Consider the following 19,912-nt stretch of genomic DNA (forward strand, 5'->3'; position numbering starts at 1 on the left):
CATGATTGTCATGCTTGTCATGATGTTATCGCTCTGCCCTTTGTGCCGTGTTTAACAGCATATGCCATTAAACTCAGGACCAGCGATATGAGAAGGCGAGGCCGAGGCCGATCCTTCTACTTGTGCGAACACAAACAGGACACTTGTTTGTCGCCGGCATCTCTGAATCACTTCCCTCCTCTCTGGTAAGTAGCCGTATTATGTGTTTGGGCGTATGATGTGTACAGTGTGTTTCTGTTTATTTTCATGCGATGGAACCTTAACCTATGACATTCTCCATTGTGCTGCAACTACGCGTAATGAGAACGCGCCGCTGTCACAGATGGGTTCTGGGAGAACGGGAGCTAAAAGCAGCAGCACTGAGTTCTTCATTAAAATGTCACGGCTGTGTTTTGGTGTTAGTTGTAGTGGGAGTTTTGTCTTTGTTGTGTTTTGCCTCCGTTTTGGTACTTTTTATAGCGTCGAGAAACGGAGCAACAAGCTATAAACAGTAGCTGTGTTTTCGAATATTTATTACTTCCCTGCATTTGTCTGTTTCATTTGCATGAGTGACTTTGCCAAGCCTGGTGAATTACAGATGCGCTGATTAAGGCCTTTGGATGTCATCTAGGTGTGGTAACAGACTATACTGAAGGTTAAAGTCCCAATCGTCAAGATGCGCTCTCATTCGGCAGCTGTTGTACACGTGGGCGGCTGTTTTCATGGCGATGGATGCAGTACCCCCATTAGCCACAAGATGGCGGCGGAGCACGCTTTTATTTAATTTAATGCTTGAACGAGGACTAATTTGCTCATACAGTATCATGCGTTTTATGGGAGCGATTTTACTAGATAGGAGCTCTTCAGGTGGGAACACATCACATCTTATGTGTTTATGGCACAACCAGTATCCATAAATATTCATAAACATACATAATATGCAAACACGTTTACATAAACCAACACAACAACATGTGCAATATGCCCAAAGACAGAGCAAAAGCAAATTACGGAGGAAAGTGTCCGTGTGAAATGAGATAATGCCGAGGACCACAGCTATTTTCGCCCAGGAGAACTCCTCCTCCTCTCCAAAAGTCCAGCAGGGCTTTTCATCCAATCGGAACAGCCCGTGGCGGGAGCTCACCCTGTGATTGGTCCAGAGTTTCAGAGAGCCCGCCCTGTGCGAGGACTTGGACAGAGTTCACTGTTAGTTTTCCTCAGCCATTCTCACTGAGTTGCAGAAGAGAAGGAGCTGCTGTGCGCCGCTGCTGGGGGGGGGGAGTGGGACCTCTCCTCTGCTCACTCATGTCTTAGCAGCCGAGCGGTGCCGAGCGGACGGGTCAGACATCAGCATGTGGGCCGTGGGTCCACGGGAGGAGCAGGTTGGTTGGCCGGTCGCTTGTCTTTCTGCTGCTCTGTGTGCTCTGCTCTATTTGTGTCCATGGGCTGCTGGCGGGTGAGGAGGGGGGAGGAGGAGGCGGTGGGGGGGGGGGGGGGGGGGGGTCTCTGTGGCAGGTCTGGGTCTTGGGTTGCCAGGGGCGATCGTGCGCGAGAATGTCTCACCTCGCCGTTGTTTTTTTTCACGGGGAGAGATTTCAAAGTGTGTGTTACCTGTTTTAAGAATGCACAGGTGGGTGTTGGCCTGCTGCCTCCCCCCCCTCCCCCCTCCTCCCTCCTCACGCCCTGTTGTGAAAGCTGGTTGCTTCAGCAGGAATGTCAGCGTTGCTTCGCTCTCTTCGCCGCTTTCTGCGTGGCCTCACGGGGGGGGCCGACACAACAGGAAGCAGCTCTGGCCCCAGCGTGTCCTCTGAAGTTTTCCCACGAGCCACGTCGTCCCCAGCTCCATCGCACACATGTTCATTACAATGAGTAAATATGTGTTTGCATCCATTTCCATCTGAGTTAAATGACTGTTTCCTTGTAGACATTTCCTACTCATCACTGCCTCTGCCCTATGTTTACTGGCCGCCCATGCGAGGGGTGCGTTTGATTGAAGCACTGTGTAGAGCAAGCGGGTGGCGTCAGCGGGATGCCCTCACGTCGGGATGTAAAGGCCCTAAATCCAGCGATCTAAAAGCCGAGCGCATCGTCAGTGACCTCTCTCCCAGAGGCTCGACCTCAGCGCTGCTCTGCTCCGAGTGCTGGAGCGCATCGAGCTGCTCCCGCTCAGTCTGCATCAATCATCAACCCGGACGGTGGGAGAACCTCAGAGGTGGAGAACCCAGTCCACAAGCGCCCGCGCTCCTCTTACATAACTGCCGTTTTACCGTATGCTAGGGATCTTGCTGGGGATGATCTCAGAACCCCTCCTCTCTGGGAGGTGGGGGCAGGTTTCTCAACCTGGCGTGGTCCGACTGGCACCGACTCCTTTCCCTGTACTTTGTGGCGAGTCTGAGTCACTGTGGCCGGGACATGAGTGAGCGCTCGGTCCCCTGCGCGTTGTACAGTGTTAGGGCCGAGTCAAGCTTGAGCGAGCGAGCGAGAGAGAGAGAGAGAGAGAGAGAGGCTCCCTCTCTGTAGCACAATGCTGCCTTGTGTTGCTGCCAGCAGAATGTCGCCGCGGCGACGATGGCGAGCGCATCCACTGGCCGTCTTGCTTTCGCTGCCTCTCAGACCGTCCCCGTCCCCCTCTCCGTGGTGCGAAGGATTAGATAATAGGCAGCTTTAGTGTGGGCAGAGACCGCGAGGTGTCACAGACCTCTCTTTCTCTCGCTCCCTTTCGCTTTGTACCATCTGCGCCACGAGGAGCTTGGCACCAATTGATCTATTCTACAGTCTATTAATGCCAAGCTGTGTTTACGTTGTCTTTGCTGTGCCGTCCATCCGTTGGCGAGTGTGTGGCACAGGCGCTGTTGACACGCCCGCGGCGCCCCGTGAATGTCAGGCTCGTTATCGCGCAGCCAGGAATAGGCCAGATGCACATTTGACCCGACACTCGACACTGCAGGTAATCAGTGGCTGACGGCCGTGTTCCTCTGCGCTCGTCTCACACCCCGCCGGCGAGGCCGAAGTGAGAGTTTCAGCCGCAGCTCGACAACATACAGTAGGCGGGCAGAGGTCGCTGATGAAGACGATTGGGCCTGAGATGACGAAGAGCTGTCGCCGGGGCTCGTAGTTTAAAAGGAGATGTGATGTGATGCAGCTCGAATCTGTTTTATTCAAGAATCTCTGCCTGCTTTTGTGTGGGATTCATTAGCACGAGGGAAGCGTTTAGTGAATCCAAGCCCATGAGGATGGGTCTTAGAACTGGAAGGGTCCAGCACCAGTGCCTGCCCACACGCATCAAAAACACTTGGCAGTAAATGCAGTATTTTCCTGCAAGACACTCGATTTCCTGTGTCTTTTTTTGGACATCAGCTGATATGGACGACAGATTCTTTAGCAGACAAGAAGCTCTGGTACAGAACAGAAACAAATCTCGTGTAGTTTTATGTACTTTTACCACCAGGAGTCTTTTTGTGTGAGAGATGAATCAACTGTACGCACAGTATTGATCGTAATGACTGATCCCGGAGCAGCCTTTCTGAAAGATAGCTAAACTTTAAGCTTCATTCACAGGATAATCTCCTGTTAATAAATCATCTGTAGCCACAAATGTTTCTAATCTCTCTTTTGGTTAATGTTAAAATAATAATCTATATCTCATAAATGTAAAAAAGAGCCTGGTTAAAAAAACTCATTCTGGTGAACGACAACAGGGAAACACCAAATTCTCGCCTGAGCACGAACCTGAAGTATGAATGCATCACGAATTGACGTTGGCCGAGAAAACCTCCGCAGGTTGCCTGGCAACAGATTCAAACCAAGAAACAGTACGACATGCAGAGCAGCACATTGTCACGTGTGTGCACTTTATTCAATGATGTGGGATGATTAAAATGAACAAGAACCCAAAAAGAACAAATCCTCTGCATGCGTGAACCAGTTCATACATTTCAAGGCTTTTACCACATTCTGGCCTGTGCATTAGCACAGAAATGAGCATATTATACCAAGATGTCAAATGATGTTCTTAATTTCCTTTGGCTCAGCTGTTCTGCAGCGCTTTTCCAGATGTGGAGGCTTAATTAAATAGCTGACTGAAGACGACTCGTAGGCGAAGCAAGGATTGGCTCCATGTAAAATTAGTTTCACTTTTAATGGCTTGTGACGCAGCTGCAAAACTTTATTAAACCGTGGATGATTCGAATCTTCACGGGAGCCCATCAGGACGCGTTAATGAGTCACATTAAAGTTACACGTCGCACTCCGAGCACCGGGTTTATTAGAATTAATGGCGATCGGCGTCTCCGTGACAAGTGCACAGCAGCAATATGTTTTAATGGCTCGTGTGGAGCGAAGTGAGAGACCGGCGATTGATTGACAAGTTTCCACTTCTTACTTTTCAGCCTTATTTTTTTTTATTTTTTGTCTCTGCCAAACCGCGCGAGCCTCCGCGTTTCATCTCCCACTCAACGTTCTTTCACTCGTCCGCGCGTTGATTCCAACTAATTGACATTCGAGAGGCACGCCGGTGCGGCGCGTGACGGGGGAGGCGGACGCTCTCAGCCGCTGCCGTCGTTATTTATACGCGAGCAGCTCGCGCGCTGTTAGAGCGGTCGCCGTGGCAACGGGACCGGAAGCAGGAAGTCGGCGGCGAACGGAGAGTGGAGTGGAGAGATAACCGGCGTCCACAGTGCTCTGCGCCACCAGCTTCATTGTTCACCGCTCGTGTCCATGTTTCAACAGTTGGCTCATAAAGTTTCTTGGAAAAGGGAGATAATATATATATATATATATATATATATATATATATACCTCTTAAAGGTCAACCGCATCTGATTAGTCCTGTTGAGTCATACAGAAAGATATTTTATTATTCATTAACATGAAAGCCTCCAAGCAACGTAATAATGGAGGCCGAGAGCTCACGTGTTTGAGGACACTTCCTGTTGAAACTGTTATATTTCATATTTTATGCAGATTCTGTGGTTTAGTGGTTGAAGAACTGCTCAAGGCTCAAGTTACCACCAGTGCAACATCGAAGAGCTACTCGATTACAGTCAGACTGAATATACAGAGTTACACATATTGCAGTGCTGCAGCTGTATGACAAGGTTGATCCCCTGCTGTGAGCTCCAGTAAGACAGCGCTGACTCAGCAGTGGCCTAATATACTGTGACTGGTGATAACTATGATTTATGGACACCGGCCGCCTCAGTTCTGTTTACACAACAGGGGCTGATGATGGGTGGGTCTTTATTCCTCACAGTGATAAAAGCACATCATTATCAGTGGAGGACGGATGTTGAAAGTGTGTGAATGTAGAATGCGCATTACAGGCTCGTTCATTCTGACTCGGGGATCAACACGAGTGGAAAAGTTTGCGGCAGCTCAAAGCAGTCAGACGGGTCCTCGCGGCGGGAAGCCGGCGACTGCTGGTCCGACGGCGCGAGCGTGCCGGCGCTTGTTCCGAGAGGGAGTGTTGGTGCGCGGCTGCCGTGTGTGAGCCGGTTCAGCCGCGTGATGGAGCGCGGCGCTCGGCGGCGGCGGGGATTCACACCTGGATCTCGCTGACCCCCCCCCCCCCCCCCCCCCCCCCCCCCCACCACCACCTCTCCCCACTCCTCCCTGTTCGCACTGAACTACTTCGTGGCGACGCTGCGTTCACTGTTGTGTGACTGTACAACTCATCACAGGAGCTTTGCTTGTTGTGTAAACCCCAGGTCACATTTCCTGTTTTTATTCAGCCGACGGCCTTTTATCACAAGCCTGCCAGATCTTTGCAAGCGCTCCACTCCTTTTTTATACTAATAGGTTTATTTGGAGCAGAGTGAGCTGTGATAATGGAGCAGGGGACGCTGACACACACTAAACACACACAATCTGAACTCACCGGCGATGGAGCTGGATCAGAGTTGAGTTAGAGCCCGGTGAAGGTCGGCTGATCTCAGACAAAGCCCTGAGGGGTTCTGGTTGTTCCAACAGCTGAAAAGAGCCAGTGAGCGGTTCCGAGGCGTAACTTGTGCTGCGTGACTGTGTAGCAGCTGTGAGTGGTGACGCGTGCTTAGTCAACGAAAGCGTCTGCGTTAAGATTTAGCAATAGTGCAATTTAGAGCAATAAAATACAGGGATCTGATTAAAATATGGGTTTGTCTGTTTGAAAGAAAGTTGCAGCAGCAGAAGCCCAGTTTTTACCTTTATATTAAGGTGAGCTGATAGTTTAAACTTCCTCCATTGTATGAATCATAAAGTGAAGTGTAGTCACGTGGATTCCCAAAAAGAAAAGTCATCTGTTCATCATTTTCTTTATCTTAATGTTAAATATGATTCATGACTAAAAATAGGAAACGGGTCATTTTTTGCCGTCTCCTCCCCATCACCGTTATTCATAATGCACTGTGAATGCTTTAATAGTAGCTGCTTGCTTGAGCTGCTCTTAGATGAGAGCCGGGCTCATGTGTGGCCCTCGGGTGAACAGCGTGACCCCTGCGAGGTCAAAGGTCGAGCTACGGCGACCCTGACCCTGTCTCCCGCTGTAGACGCGCCCTGCTCCGGGGCCCGAGTGCTGAACATGCGGGGCGGGACTCATCCGACCAGCAGCAGCATCACCTTGGTGAGCCCCGACGCTTCGGACGGCCCGGCGGGCCTGGACTTGCACGACGGCCGCAAGATGTCGGACCTGGACGACGCCGGAGAGCTGGACAACCTGGATGCCGGGGAGCTGGTGGTGGAGGATCGATGCGGAGGGCTGAGCGACGGCGAGCGGAACTGCGTAGGTGCGTCTCCTTTCCCGGGATCCGCCTCCTCGCTCCGGTGCTGACCTCACGCCCACGGGCCCGAACACCAGAACCACGCTCACCGCCCGCATCCCTCTCTCTCTCTCTCTCTCTCTCTCTCTCTCTCTCTCTCTCTCTCTCTCTCTCTCTCCTAGGGGACGTTCGCATCCCCTTTGCTGAGGTGTACGCCACGGTGGGCTTCAAGGAGGAAGGCGCCAAGGTCTACCTCCCCAAGGTGGCCATCGTGGCCCGGATCCTGGAGGTGGAGCGCTTCACCTCCGCTCAGGACCGCTTCAACCTGTCGCACCACAGGAGCGTCAACAAGGTACGGCGCCGCCTGCAAGGACGGGTAGAAGAGGAAGGATTGTAACACTCACCCTCACTGCTGCCGCTCTGTGTGTGTGTGTGTGTGTGTGTGTGTGTGTGTAGTCTCTGCCGGCCGTGTTTAAAATAGAGCTGAAGCACGGTGAGTTCACCTGGATGATCAAGCGGAAGGAGAAGCACTTCCTGGAGCTGCACCGGGAGCTGAGGACGTACAAGGCCTTCATGATGATCCCGCTGCCGTCGCGCAGGTCCGGCCGCCGGGCGGAGGCAGAGCCACACTCTCAGGCGGCCGCGGGCTTTTATTTTGTAATCGAACCGCCTCTTCCTTCCTCTGTCTCAGCCACACGGTGAGGAGGAGGACGGTGAGGAAGAGCGAGGTGAGGCAGATCCCCTCGCTGCCGAGGGGAGGGGGGGACGAGCTGGTGCGAGACGAGCAGGTGTCCAGCAGACGGGTACGTAGCGTAGAACCGAGCCTCCGCCTGGTTTGACTTGGGTTTTCAAGGTTTTTCACACCTGTAACATCTTAACTAGAGCTCTGCCTGCTCGTTTCCACGGCACCTACTGACCGGTCGCTGCATCACTACCGCTTCAAAACAACGCTCAGGATTCTGTGCATGTTGGTGTTTTTGCCATAAAAATACTCACAGTGGCCAAAACCTAGTGTGTGTGTTCCTACAGAAACAGTTAGAGGACTATTTGAACAAGCTGCTGAGGATGGACTTTTACCTCCAGTACCACCACACTGTGAGTAGCTGGGACGCATTCGCACACTGTCTGCACAAGTTCAGGTGTCCACACCAGCATAGCTCTGCCTTTGTGGGAGTACAGACTCTAGTGGACGGTATTCTGCACAAAGGGGGGGTGTTCGATTCGAGATTCCACATCGGCTTCCACCACTACTTCACTTTTATGACGAAGGCATCCTTCATGTTGTTGGTTGTTGTGTGCTGACGTGCTGGTTGCCTTTAATACCACTAACGTCTCGGCGCTAGTTCAGTCCGTCTCTCTGCTGACGGGTCGGAGTGTGGAACGTGTCTCTCCCTGTCTCCCCTCAGATGGAGTTCATCGACGTCAGCCAGATGTCCTTCATTCACGACCTGGGACCCAAAGGACTGTGAGTGCCCCGCGTCGGGCCACTGCACCGGATCCACCGGGTCGGGTTCTAAAGCCCTGTCCCCCTTTTTGTCTCTGACAGGGAGGGGATGATCTACAAGCGCTCGGGGGGACACCGGATCCCCGGCATGAACTGCTGCGGACACACCCAGGCTTGTTACCGCTGGTCCAAACGGTGTGTGTTTCCCCCCCGCCCTTTGTCTTCTCAACACTAGGCTGTTGTCATTTACAGGGAGCAGGATTTTCATCTTTTTGAACTAAAACCCGGCTTATCTTTCCTGGGAATCGTTCCAGGAATGTAGGTGTGATAGATATTGTGTACAAAGGAGAAGATACATGCCAGACTGTTCCTGGCAGGAGGCTGTGGAGGTGTGGGTGCAGGGAGAAGACACGAGGCTACAGACGCGCACGCAGTGGACGTCAAATAATATCATTAGTGATTAATTTGTCCTTAATTTGCTGGTAACAAAGTGTTTGTCGCCTCTTTAAACAGCAGCTGAACCCCCCGCCCTTCGTCCGTTAGTCTCCTATCACGCACAGATTTTTACGGCTTGTTATTTTTTAAAATATTTTTTCACAATAAATCCCACACGTTTGCAACATTCAGCCACTCCGTCCACCTACGACCCCCTTCTTCCTCCAGCCTGTCGCTCGCTAGCTTAAGAAATAGGAGGAACGATCTGCTGCAAAGCGTCGATCAGCAGCGACAGTCACGCAGTGGATCGTTCTGATGTGTGTGTGTGTGTGTGTTTTGCAGCTGGCTAGTGGTGAAGGACTCGTGCTTGCTGTACATGAAGCCGGACTCGGGGGCCATCTCCTTTGTGCTGCTGGTGGATAAAGAGTTCAGCATCAAGATGGACTCGAAAGACACAGAGACCAAACACGGAGTCCGGATTGATACTCTGTCCAGGTGTGTGTGTGTGTGTGTGTGTGTGTGTGTGTGTGTGTGTGTGTGTGTGTGTGTGTGTGCGTGTGCCTCCCCCTGTATAACTGGTAGACCCTCCATGTGTCTGTACCCGTTCAGGACTCTGGTGTTTAAGTGCAGCAGCTACAGACACGCTCGCTGGTGGGGTCAGAGCATTGAGAGCTTCGTGAGGAGTCACGGCAAGGCCTTTCTGCGAGATCACCGCTTCGGATCCTTCGCACAGGAGCAGGAAAACATCCCTGCCAAGTGGTAACTATGCTGGGTTGAAGGGCGGCTGGTGGATTAATAACAGAGAGACGCAGCTGCTTTGCCCGGTTTCAGGTCAGGCCACTGTGCTGTCACTCATTCACTGCATGCTGCAATGCAACGATGTGAGCTGCAGTAGTGGAAAAAAGCAAGAGTCGCGATCACGCAGCTTTGGCCGCAGACTAAACTCCTGGATCTTAACAGTTTATGACGCACGTGTGACGGATGTGTTTGCTTTGGCTCCAGCCGCTCTAGTAATAATATTTTTCCGCAGGTATGTAAATGGAAAGACTTACATGGAGGATGTGGCCGATGCTTTGGAGGAGGCTAAAGAGGAGATCTTCATCACCGACTGGTGGTGAGTGTCAGCCTGTCGCCGACGTGTGAAAGCAGCCAAGTGAGCTGTTTCTGTCCTGCTTTGACGTCAGCATGGAACAATAATTAGACAAAATCGGGGTTAATGTCAAACACCAAGGGGCGAAAAGGAGGAAGTGAGAGCTGAAATGAGAGACGTTGGAACTATCGCTCTGTTTATTAATTTCTAGCACGTTCTTCCTCTTCCTCCACGTGGCACTGATGCATTTATGCAGTTTTTGACAAAGTGGAGGTGTTTTATTTGTCATCTTATTTACATAAGGATGCGTGGGTCCCATCTTTTCCGCGACACGCGCCTCAGAATGAGCCTGTTGTCACGGCGACCGCATTGTTGCAGCGCGTGACGTTTCGTGGCGCGTCTCCCGCCGTTTCTCTCCGTCACCCGGGGTTCCTCCAATCGGATCTCCCCGTTTGTTTCTGCAGCGTGAGGTTTAAATTGTAGTGGTCCGCGCTCCCTCTGAGCTCCACGCTGCTGAAATCCCTCCGTTCCAAGGCTGTAATCACTGGGCTTATGGTCCCAACCAATAAGGTCTGTGTGAAGTGAGCCAATGGCATTAGTCGTGTGAGCTCGGGATGCCAATGTGAGTGACTCATGAGGCCGTATCATTATGTCATGTCTGTTATATTTACAGTTCACTTTGTCGCCTGACAGTGAATGACACGTTTGTCTCCTTTGTCCCTCTGCGTCGCTGCATGTGCGTGTTTGTTTTCGGCTTCGGCGCAGGCTGAGTCCAGAGATCTTCCTGAAGAGACCCGTGGTGGAGGGCAACAGGTGGAGACTCGACTGCATCCTCAAACGCAAAGCAGTAAGTAATAAAAATGACAAATCGGCCCTGTCTGTGCGTCGCATGAGCTCCTCCCTGCTCAACAAGCTTCATGAAAGAGATCGGACACAGCGGTAGGGATGTCTAGGTGTGGAAAACACGTGCACCCTGTTTTCATACTGACCTCTGTGTGTCCACAGCAACAGGGAGTGAGGATCTTTGTGATGCTGTATAAGGAGGTGGAGCTGGCGCTGGGCATAAACTCTGGCTACAGCAAGAGGACGCTCATGCACCTTCACCCCAACATCAAGGTAAGTGACGCCCATCGCTGCGCGGGTCCCTGTGGGGTCTGGTCCTAACGCCATTGTGTCTGTGTCCCGTGGTGCAGGTGATGCGTCATCCAGACCACGTGTCCTCCTCCGTTTACCTGTGGGCGCATCACGAGAAGATCGTGGTCGTGGACCAATCGGTGGCCTTCGTGGGCGGCATCGACCTGGCGTACGGCCGCTGGGACGACAGGGAGCACCGGCTGACGGACGTCGGCAGCGTGACGCGCTCCGTGGCGCCGGAGCAGGTGGGTCGAAGCGCTGGTCCGAGCGGTTCAACGAAGAAGCGCCGTGGGAGGTCTTAACGAACCAAGCTAATATGGAAAAATGCCGTAATAAAGCGCCGGATGGTTCTCTGTGTGATCCTCCCGCCCCCAGGCCGGCTCCACCAACCCCCCGCCCGCTAAGGCCGCGTCCTCCGCCGACGGCGTCTCCCGGGGCAACGGGCGTGGGACGCCGCCCGGCGAGCCGGCCGACCTGCCCAGGCTCAAGGGCATCGGCCGCAACAGGAGGGCCCGCTTCAGCCTGCACATCCACCTGCACAAGCACAACCTGCAGCACGCCGACAGCGTCAGCAGCGTGGACAGCGCCGGTAGGGGGGGGGGTTGGGGTCGACGACGCGGGCGCCGCTAGCGGCCCATTCACCGGTGACTCTGTGTGTGCGCTTGCAGGCAGCGGCTCGGTGCGGAGCCTGAAGACGGGCGTCGGCGAGCTGCAGGGCAACACGCGCTTCTGGCACGGGAAGGACTACTGCAACTTCGTCTACAAGGACTGGATCCAGCTGGAGAAGCCGTTCGACGGTCCGTTCCACACACCGACCCCCCCCCCCCCCCCCCCCCCCACACACACACACACACACACAGCTTCTGTGCTTGAACCCCCGCGACCCCGCTCACTGCTGCCTCTCTCTGGGACTCCCCCCTCTCCCCCGCAGACTTCATCGACAGGTACACCACTCCCAGAATGCCCTGGCACGACATCGCCTCGGCGGTGCACGGCAGAGCGGCCCGCGACGTCGCCAGACACTTCATTCAGCGCTGGAACTTCACTAAGGCACTTGAAGGCAACACACACACACACACACACACACACAGACACTGAACAGTCCATCGTCACATTTTCACATTTTTTCACATTTCTGAACCTATTTGATGAAGCCAAAAAACCTCCTGTTCACCTAAAAGTAGTGCATGGCAAAATTTGTCTTGGCTCAATCTGAGGAAACATGGCTGAACAGTGGAACAATCACACTCATGTTTTCCACGGCGCCGGCTTTTCCTCAGGCTTTTACTTTTCCCTTCCTGCAGATCATGAAGCCAAAGTATCGCTCCCTGTCTTATCCGTTCCTGCTGCCCAAGTCTCACTCCACCGCCGATGAGCTCCAGTACCAGGTCCCCAACTCTGTGAAGACCAAAGTGCAGGTATATATCACCATATATATGATGACATATATATATATATATATATATACTGGATATGGCCGCGTATTGCTGCTGCAACGCTGTGCGTCCGCGCGCGATAGGTGCTGCGTTCTGCAGCCGACTGGTCGGCGGGGATCAAGTACCACGAGGAGTCCATCCATACTGCCTACGTCCAGGTCATCGCCAAGAGCAAACACTACATCTACATAGAGGTACGCCTTGATGATTGTTGGCAGGAAAAGGGAAATATCTGAGGTTTTATCGTGGTCGGATTGAGCAGCATCACGGTCTCCTTTCAGAACCAGTTCTTCATCAGCTGCGCCGACACCAGGACGGTCCACAACAAGATCGGCGACGCCATCATCGAACGGATCGTCCGGGCTCACAAGTACTTCCTTTGATTTGAATCAGCGGTTTACACCAATTACTTGTAGAAACAGGAAGGGTGTATTGGGAGCTGTGACGCTCGGTGAAGTGTCGGCGCCTCTCCGTGTCTTCGTAGGGAAGGCAGGAAGTACCGCGTGTACGTGGTCACCCCTTTGCTCCCCGGCTTCGAGGGCGACATCACCACAGGAGGCGGGAACGCCATCCAGGCGGTGATGCACTTCAACTACAGGACTATGATTCGAGGAGAGTACTCCATCATCTCTCAACTCAAAAGAGAGAGTAAGTACATGAAATGGCTTTTTCTGGTCTCTTAATAGCATTTATTGATTTGTTTATTGACTTCTCTTGTGTCCAGTGGACGACCAGTGGATGAACTACATCTCCTTCACTGGTCTGCGGACTCACGCCGAGCTGGAGGGACGCCTGGTCACCGAGCTCATCTACGTCCACAGCAAGATGCTAATCGCTGACGACAACACAGTCATCATCGGTCCGTCCGTCTCTCATCGCCATCATCTGCTCTCTCTCACCTTCTGTCTCCTTCCCTTTTCTAAACCGAGCGCTCTGCCGATTGTGAGGAGTGTGCGAAGTCTGTCTCTATTTCCGTCTTTCACCATGTGTGCTGCAAAAGAAATGTGCAAATACGGTTTAAATACAGCGTGCTGAATGCCGCGTAGCACCACAGTGCCGCCTGCTGGCTCAACAGGTGCAGTTCACCCTAATGAAACCAATGAAATCACAGGTTGTCTTACATTAGTGTCTTTATTCTCCTTCAATAACCGAATAAAGCCTTAAAATAATATTTAAGAGATAAGAATAAAATAATATTATTATTGATAATGATGATATAATAATAATAATAATAATAATAATAATAATAATAATAATAATAATAATAATAATAATAATAATAATAATAATAATAATAATAATAATAATAATAATAATTGTGTGTTTGTGTTTCAGGTTCCGCCAACATCAACGACAGAAGCATGCTGGGTAAACGCGACAGCGAGGTGGCTGTGATTGTTGAGGACTGTGAAAAGGTGGCTTCTGTGATGGATGGACAGGAGTATGAAGCGGGACCCTACGCACTCCAACTCCGACTGGAATGCTTCCGGTGCGCAAAGAGACGATATAAGCTGATTTATTTACTTGATACTTGATGCTTGATGCGTGAATCGGATCTTATATAGTGTATATCCCCTGTTATTGTAGAACCATCCTCGGAGGTCACTCGGACTCCAGCATTGACGTGTCGGACCCCATTAGTGATCGGTTCTATAAGGAGGTGTGGATGACCACCGCTGGACGGAACGCCACCATTTATGAGAAGGTGGGTTGTAAAGCTTGAGTTGGACCCAGGAAACGAAGCACATCCATAATTTGAGTTAGAAAAGACATTCGCATAGAAAGAATGGTGGAGCTCAAAGCATTTTGCTGTCACTGTTCGCTTTACTGAAGCCTTTCTGCACGCGTGTTTTGCTGCAGGTGTTTCGCTGCCTTCCTTCATCCTTGGTGAGGAACATGTCTGAGCTGGAGCACTTCCAGTCCAAGCCGGGCCTGGCGCAGACTGACCCGGCCCATGCTCACGAGGAGCTGCACAAGATCCGTGGCTTCCTGGTGCAGTTTCCTCTGGACTTCCTGTCCGAGCACAATCTCATGCCCTCGGTCGGGACCAAGGAGGCCATGGTCCCGACGGAGATCTGGACCTAAAACCTCTCAACTACACGCCCGGTGGAGCTGTTTGGAGGATCTTGAGCGGAGTCTCTGGGTTGTGAGGGTCGTTGGACAGGATGAGCACTAGTAAGGAATCCAAGACAGAGATTTATCGCTGGTACTTTTAGATTGACAAGACTCAAGGGCGCTGACAAATCGCTCCGATCTAACTCTACTGAAAACACTAACCAGCAGTTCCCTTGACGAGGAACCCATTAAGTTACAGGATATATGAAGAACACGTGATGTCACCAGTGATCAGGAAAAACATACGATCCTGGGATTGGAAAGAAAATTCCAATGTGAACAATGTGAACTCGTTGGACAGGATGGGACCAGGGTGATGTGGTTAAATATACAGTAAACTAATACAGCACTAATCAATATTCAGCTCTAGGTGAGGCTAAGACGACGATAGCGCATGCGAATCACTGACGTGGTGCTGTCCGGTGTGCGCGTTTGTGTGCTGAAGGCTCCTCCTTGTACAACCGGTCCACAGCCGACAGTTTTACTGGTTCCAGAGTGGTAGAGCATGATTTACTAACTTGTGCACCAGTTGTGTGCCAATCACAGAACATCACCACTGCTTTATATATATATATATATATATATATATATATATATATATATATATATATATATATATATATATATATATATATATATATATATATATATATATATATATATATATATATATATATATATATATATATATATATATATGGCAACATGGCAAAAGCATGATGAGTAACTTCAGAATGAACGTGTTTGTGCCAGTGGATGAGACAATCGTCCAGCGTATTCAAATACGCAGTTTCCACTTTCCTCAGCAGATGGCGCCAGCTTCCAGAAAATATTGTCCTCATACTGTATGAATATGGATCTCTCAGCTTCTCAGATCTCATTGCTTTAGTGTCCAATGCACCAAACACCAGAAACTATGTCCAGAAGTTTTAACATTTTTGTCATTTTCCATACACCGTATTTTGGCATACAACTATTTTTGAAGATGATCAGGAAGGTGATTGTTTTATTTTGTGTGTAAATATAATATTTCCTGCCAGAACTTCTTAATGAATCACCCCCCCTTCCTGGATATGAAGTTTAAGAACCACTCATGCTTTTCTTCATGTGCTCATTTCAATTCAACAATTGGTTTAAACACATTGGCTTGAAGGTGATGAACACTGACTGTGAAGCTGCAGTGAGTCCTGGGTATTCGGCAACGTGAATAGCTCCACTTGGCTCGAATCGTGTGTTTTTACAGTGAAGTGACAGCTTGTAACTATGCAGTTATTTGAGGAAACAATATATTCTTTTTTTCTGAATCGGATAAAGACATGTTGTTAAAATGGGACCATGAAATTGACAGATGTTAAATGAAGCATAAATGTTTAGCTACATTATTGTTATTGATTTTGGCAGCATTGCGTAGTTTACCCTTGCTGTGTTTCTCAGTGCGTTATTTATTAAATATGAATCATCCAGCGTTCTTTGAACTCTCAGTAAATTACCGACATGTACCAACGACTCTGTACCCGCTGACCTCTGTTTCTCACTTTCAGTGTTTATGTACAGTTGAATTTCTAACTTCTAACTTTTCATTTAACACGATGTAACTCATAGTTTAAATGGCAAACAAATAAAATGCTCTTTGGGGCTTTTTGTTTCGTTTCTTGTAAATATAAAAACAAGCAGCAAATATGAATCAGCTCATCAATGTCAGACTGATTTATGACTGTAAATAGAAGTGGTTTTAGAGTTTTTGCTTATGGTTACTCAGAAAGTTGACTGACAAAACACTCTTGGGTCCAACCTTTACCAACACACACCCGTTCCCCAGGTCTCTGCTCCGGTTTAGCAGCCACCTACCAACGCCTCCTAATTATAAAGTTTCACCTGAGACTGGGACGCTGTGCACACCACTGTGCAACGTCTGGCACGATGTGGTGATTGCGTCAAAGTTGGTGAAAATCTGCAACTTTGTGTGTGTAGGATAAAAAAAATTTGTGAAAAGGCAACGGAAGATGCAGATGCCTAAAGGTTCATCTAAGTCTCCAAACAGCAGCAATGATACTCTAGCTACAAGCTACAACCTGAGACTGCCTTATTATGCAACAAGACTGTCCCAGATGTTATATAACAGGCAAACCATAGTATTATTAGATGTAGTAAATTATGGCCTGGTGTATAATTATGAAGAACAGTCATGCTTCTAATGTGCTGCAGGGACCGTGGGTGTGAGTCACAACAAAAGAGCAGTTCTGAGGAAACACTTCAGCAAGCAAGCGTCAACAAGAAGGGAGCCTGCGACGAAATTCTGTGGAAAACTGCTCCCACCTGAGAAGCTGCATAGCAACGTGAGAGATTAGTTTAAACTGTCTGTTGCTTATGTGGCTCTATTGTGAATTTTAAATTTGCATTTTCAGACAGACAGACAGACAGACAGACGCCCTTCATAGGCCTCCTGTGAGATGTCTGTGCGCTTTTATACTGACTTTTTACAGCGGCTTCGATAGGAGGCAATTGACCGTTGGGTTGTCTTTGGCACTGAGTTTTACAGTGTGGCAGTAAACACATCACTGTCAACACACGTAGACACAAACCCAAATAAAACACGTGTTGCAATAGCTATCACAAGCTGACACAAACTGCCATATCTAAGACACTAACAAATAAAAACGTTTACTGAGTTCCTAAATAAACTTGCAAATCTAACAACTGCTTAATTTAGTAAAATAAATAAGATACTAAAGCTGTTAAATTCCGAGCTGACAGCTGGTTAATTCATAGTAGCAATGGTCTGTATTACATTTTGTGTGAAGTATATAAGTAAGATAATCTTTTCATTTTTACTTTCTCTAACAAATGACTTATACTAGTACGTATATTAAAATATATGCTGCTGTAGTTCCTAACGCAGCATCTGTGGCACCACGGTTACTGGGAAGAAAAAAAAAGTTCGGGACTCCCTCGTGCCTCCCCAAACCCCGCCCACCACCAGGCGTGGTCTTCCGGCCCAGTAGCGGCGCGCTCCCCCCGCCTACCGCGCTCTGTATATTCACTGGCTGTCACAGCGGCGGCTGCAGGACCAGTAGCGGCAGCGGCAGCGGCAGCAGCTTCACCCTCCTCTGTAGCGTCTTCATCCCGCAGACATGGACCCGGAGGCGGCGACGTGCGCGGCGCCCTCGCTCCCCGTCTCCGCCTTTGCGCTCTAGCTCCGCGCTCCCCTCCAACGGTGGGAACCGTTAGAACCGCGCCGTCGCACGCTGCGCGCGCGCACGCGCGCGCGAGAGAGAGAGGCAGAGAGCGTGCGGCGCAGAGGAGCCACGCAGCCGTGACGGCACCAGGCCCCGGTCGGGACAGCGGGCGAGCGAGAGCGGCTCTTCGCGCCCTCCGCCATGGCGAGCGACTCCCCGGCGCGGAGTCTGGACGAAATCGACCTGACCGCTCTGAGGGTGAGAGAAACGTTGCGCTTCACGCCTTATTCTCAATGTGGAACAAACTGTGTGCGCGCGGGCGAGTGTGTGTGTGTGTGTGTGTGTGTGTGTGCGCGTGCGCGCGCGCGTGCACGCTTGTCTCCTTCGTGCACCTGACAGCGCTGCTCCCCCGAATAGAGCAGTGGAGGCTGCGGGAGACGAGCCGCCACAATGTGTCGGGTTATACGTCAGATTCTATATAGGCTGTCAGTGAGGTGACAGCTGGCTTCAGGCCCGTGCTGTGGTTCTGCTGACCCGGTTTGTCGGGCTCGCGCGTCCGGATCAGCCAGCCTTGGAGAACTTGCAGGGAACCAGGAGAGTGGCAACACGTAGCGACTGTAGCCCCGTCTCTCATCAAAGCTGCATCCAGTCAGTAGTCAGTTCCTTTGTTCATTCAGAGAGTGTGTGGATCAAACCACAGCACAGACACAGTCAGTGTCATGTGCTGTGTGTGTGTGCGTGTGTGTTTGTGCGTGTGCTGATACCCGTGTTGTCGCCTTGGATGGCTGTGGTTTGCTTGTGGGTGTCTGTCTGACTTCTAGTCAGCGGAACGACAAATGGTTTCAGTTGAGGCAGATCTGATGCTCGGATAAGTCAAACCACATCACGCGCACACACACACGCACACACACACACACACACACGCACAGAGCAGATGTTGTCTGCTTCGTGTGTCTCTTTCCGCTTGACTGTGTCTGCGTTTATTGTTAAAATCTCCTCATTCGCGCTCCGTCTCCTCCGTCTTCTCGTTCACCTGCTTCATTCACCCTCTCCTCCGCCCGGCCTCTGTTTATCGCCTGGCTTTGCAGCACCTCGTCTGTCCGTCTGACTGCCTGCCTCCTAGCGTTGCCCCCCCCCCCCACCTTCCCTGCCCTGTCTGCGCCGAGCCTGATGTGTCACGATGGAGCGTGAACCACAGTGCCTGCAACAAACGCTGCACTCAGAGCCGAGTGAGGCCGAAACCGGAGGATGGGGGGGGGTCCATAGCACAGTGTGAGCACCGCTCTGCCATAGCAGCGGGACACCGGGGTGCTTTAAAGCACGGCTTATCTGGAATTTTTAGGAACTTCCTGAATTGCACGTAGAGAACGCATCCACGGGCTCGTCTCTCCCCACATGTGCATCATCGCAGCTTCCTGGAAAATGTCTCGTGCGCCATGGCGTGTAATCTCTAGGTGAAGTAAAGAGTGACGAAGAAGTCTTTAAGAGGAAATACAGGATAATCCCTCAACATGTCTGGACTTGCCCACACACACACACACACACACACACACACACACACACACACACACACACTAGTCAACCACTGGACTGGCTAGACAGGAAGTAGGTCAGCTGGCTCTGACGGGGGAGGGGGGGTTAAATACTAGCAGCGGTGGTGATAGGGGGGATTGAGTGTTTTTGTATACAGTATGTGGTGATGGGAGGGGGTTCGCTGGCACTCAGCTGTTCGTAAGCACAGTGATCAACACACACACACACACACACACACACACACACACACACACACACACACACACAGACAAACAATGCTGATGGGAAGTAGAGAAGTGGCTTTTTGGGTTTGCTGCTTCTGCAGATTTCTCCCTTGTTTTCCTCCTCTCCTCTCCCCCGTCTGTTTTCTTATGCCTTGTCAGGACTTTGTGACATTTGCCCGTGTCACGCATCATCAGCAGCACCTGTGCACATGCAGCGTGTCCCACTCGAGTGGGAAAGGCCAGGGGAGCGAGCAGAGGTGCCGCTGTGCTGTTGTTTTTTTTTTTTTTTTTTGAGAGAAGTGATATTCAGATGTGAGCGCGTGCGCACAAACAAACACACACACACACACACACACACACACACTGGAGGTGTGAGAAGCGGGTTCATCCAGTCCGCCGGCGAGAGCAACAGATGGTGAACCGGCAGGAAGCGCAGCCACGCTGGCAGCCGACGAGCGCGACTCAGGTGCGAGGTCTGCGACGAAATGAAAGGGTACGCGGCCGAGGATGAAAGGGTACGCGGCCGCGGTTGGAGAAAGGCGGGACGCGCGGGGATCGATGGCGGCAGAGAGGAGCCGGGGATGTGACCGGGGACCAAAGTAGCCCAGGGAAAAA

General features: G+C 50.9%; 2 protein-coding genes across 15 annotated transcripts in view; both read left to right on the forward strand.

Moving 5' to 3' along the window:
• The first annotated feature begins 1,185 nt into the window (after window positions 1–1,185).
• On the forward strand, window positions 1,186–16,000 carry pld1a (phospholipase D1a). Of its 2 annotated transcripts, XM_029139936.3 has the most exons (25): window positions 1,186–1,361; window positions 6,501–6,737; window positions 6,893–7,062; window positions 7,167–7,309; window positions 7,402–7,513; window positions 7,740–7,805; window positions 8,117–8,175; window positions 8,257–8,349; window positions 8,932–9,084; window positions 9,199–9,348; window positions 9,620–9,703; window positions 10,445–10,526; window positions 10,685–10,795; window positions 10,873–11,058; window positions 11,189–11,402; window positions 11,482–11,610; window positions 11,745–11,863; window positions 12,118–12,231; window positions 12,333–12,443; window positions 12,531–12,619; window positions 12,734–12,897; window positions 12,974–13,108; window positions 13,585–13,738; window positions 13,837–13,954; window positions 14,110–16,000. In XM_029139936.3, the coding sequence occupies exons 2-25, from the start codon at window positions 6,533–6,535 to the stop codon at window positions 14,332–14,334; spliced, it is 3,186 nt and encodes a 1,061-aa protein (XP_028995769.1). In that variant the 5' UTR covers window positions 1,186–1,361; window positions 6,501–6,532; the 3' UTR covers window positions 14,335–16,000. The 2 variants fall into 2 exon arrangements, with proteins under 2 accessions (XP_028995769.1, XP_028995770.1); XM_029139937.3 differs by lacking the exon at window positions 7,740–7,805.
• A 1,426-nt stretch (window positions 16,001–17,426) lies between these two features.
• Window positions 17,427–19,912, forward strand: part of tnika (TRAF2 and NCK interacting kinase a) — a 36,801-nt gene continuing 34,315 nt past the window's right edge. For 3 of the 13 annotated variants that reach the window (XM_055505825.1, XM_029139924.3, XM_055505827.1), the window contains exon 1: window positions 17,436–17,798. In XM_055505825.1, the coding sequence (XP_055361800.1) occupies window positions 17,742–17,798 (57 nt within the window). In that variant the 5' untranslated portion in view covers window positions 17,436–17,741. Of the gene's footprint in view, window positions 17,799–19,912 lie in introns of all 13 variants that reach the window. The other 10 variants (XM_029139926.3, XM_029139929.3, XM_055505828.1 and 7 more) reach the window with 6 other exon arrangements.

The sequence above is a fragment of the Betta splendens genome, chromosome 22, assembly GCF_900634795.4.
Source record: "Betta splendens chromosome 22, fBetSpl5.4, whole genome shotgun sequence".
Lineage (NCBI taxonomy): Eukaryota > Metazoa > Chordata > Actinopteri > Anabantiformes > Osphronemidae > Betta > Betta splendens.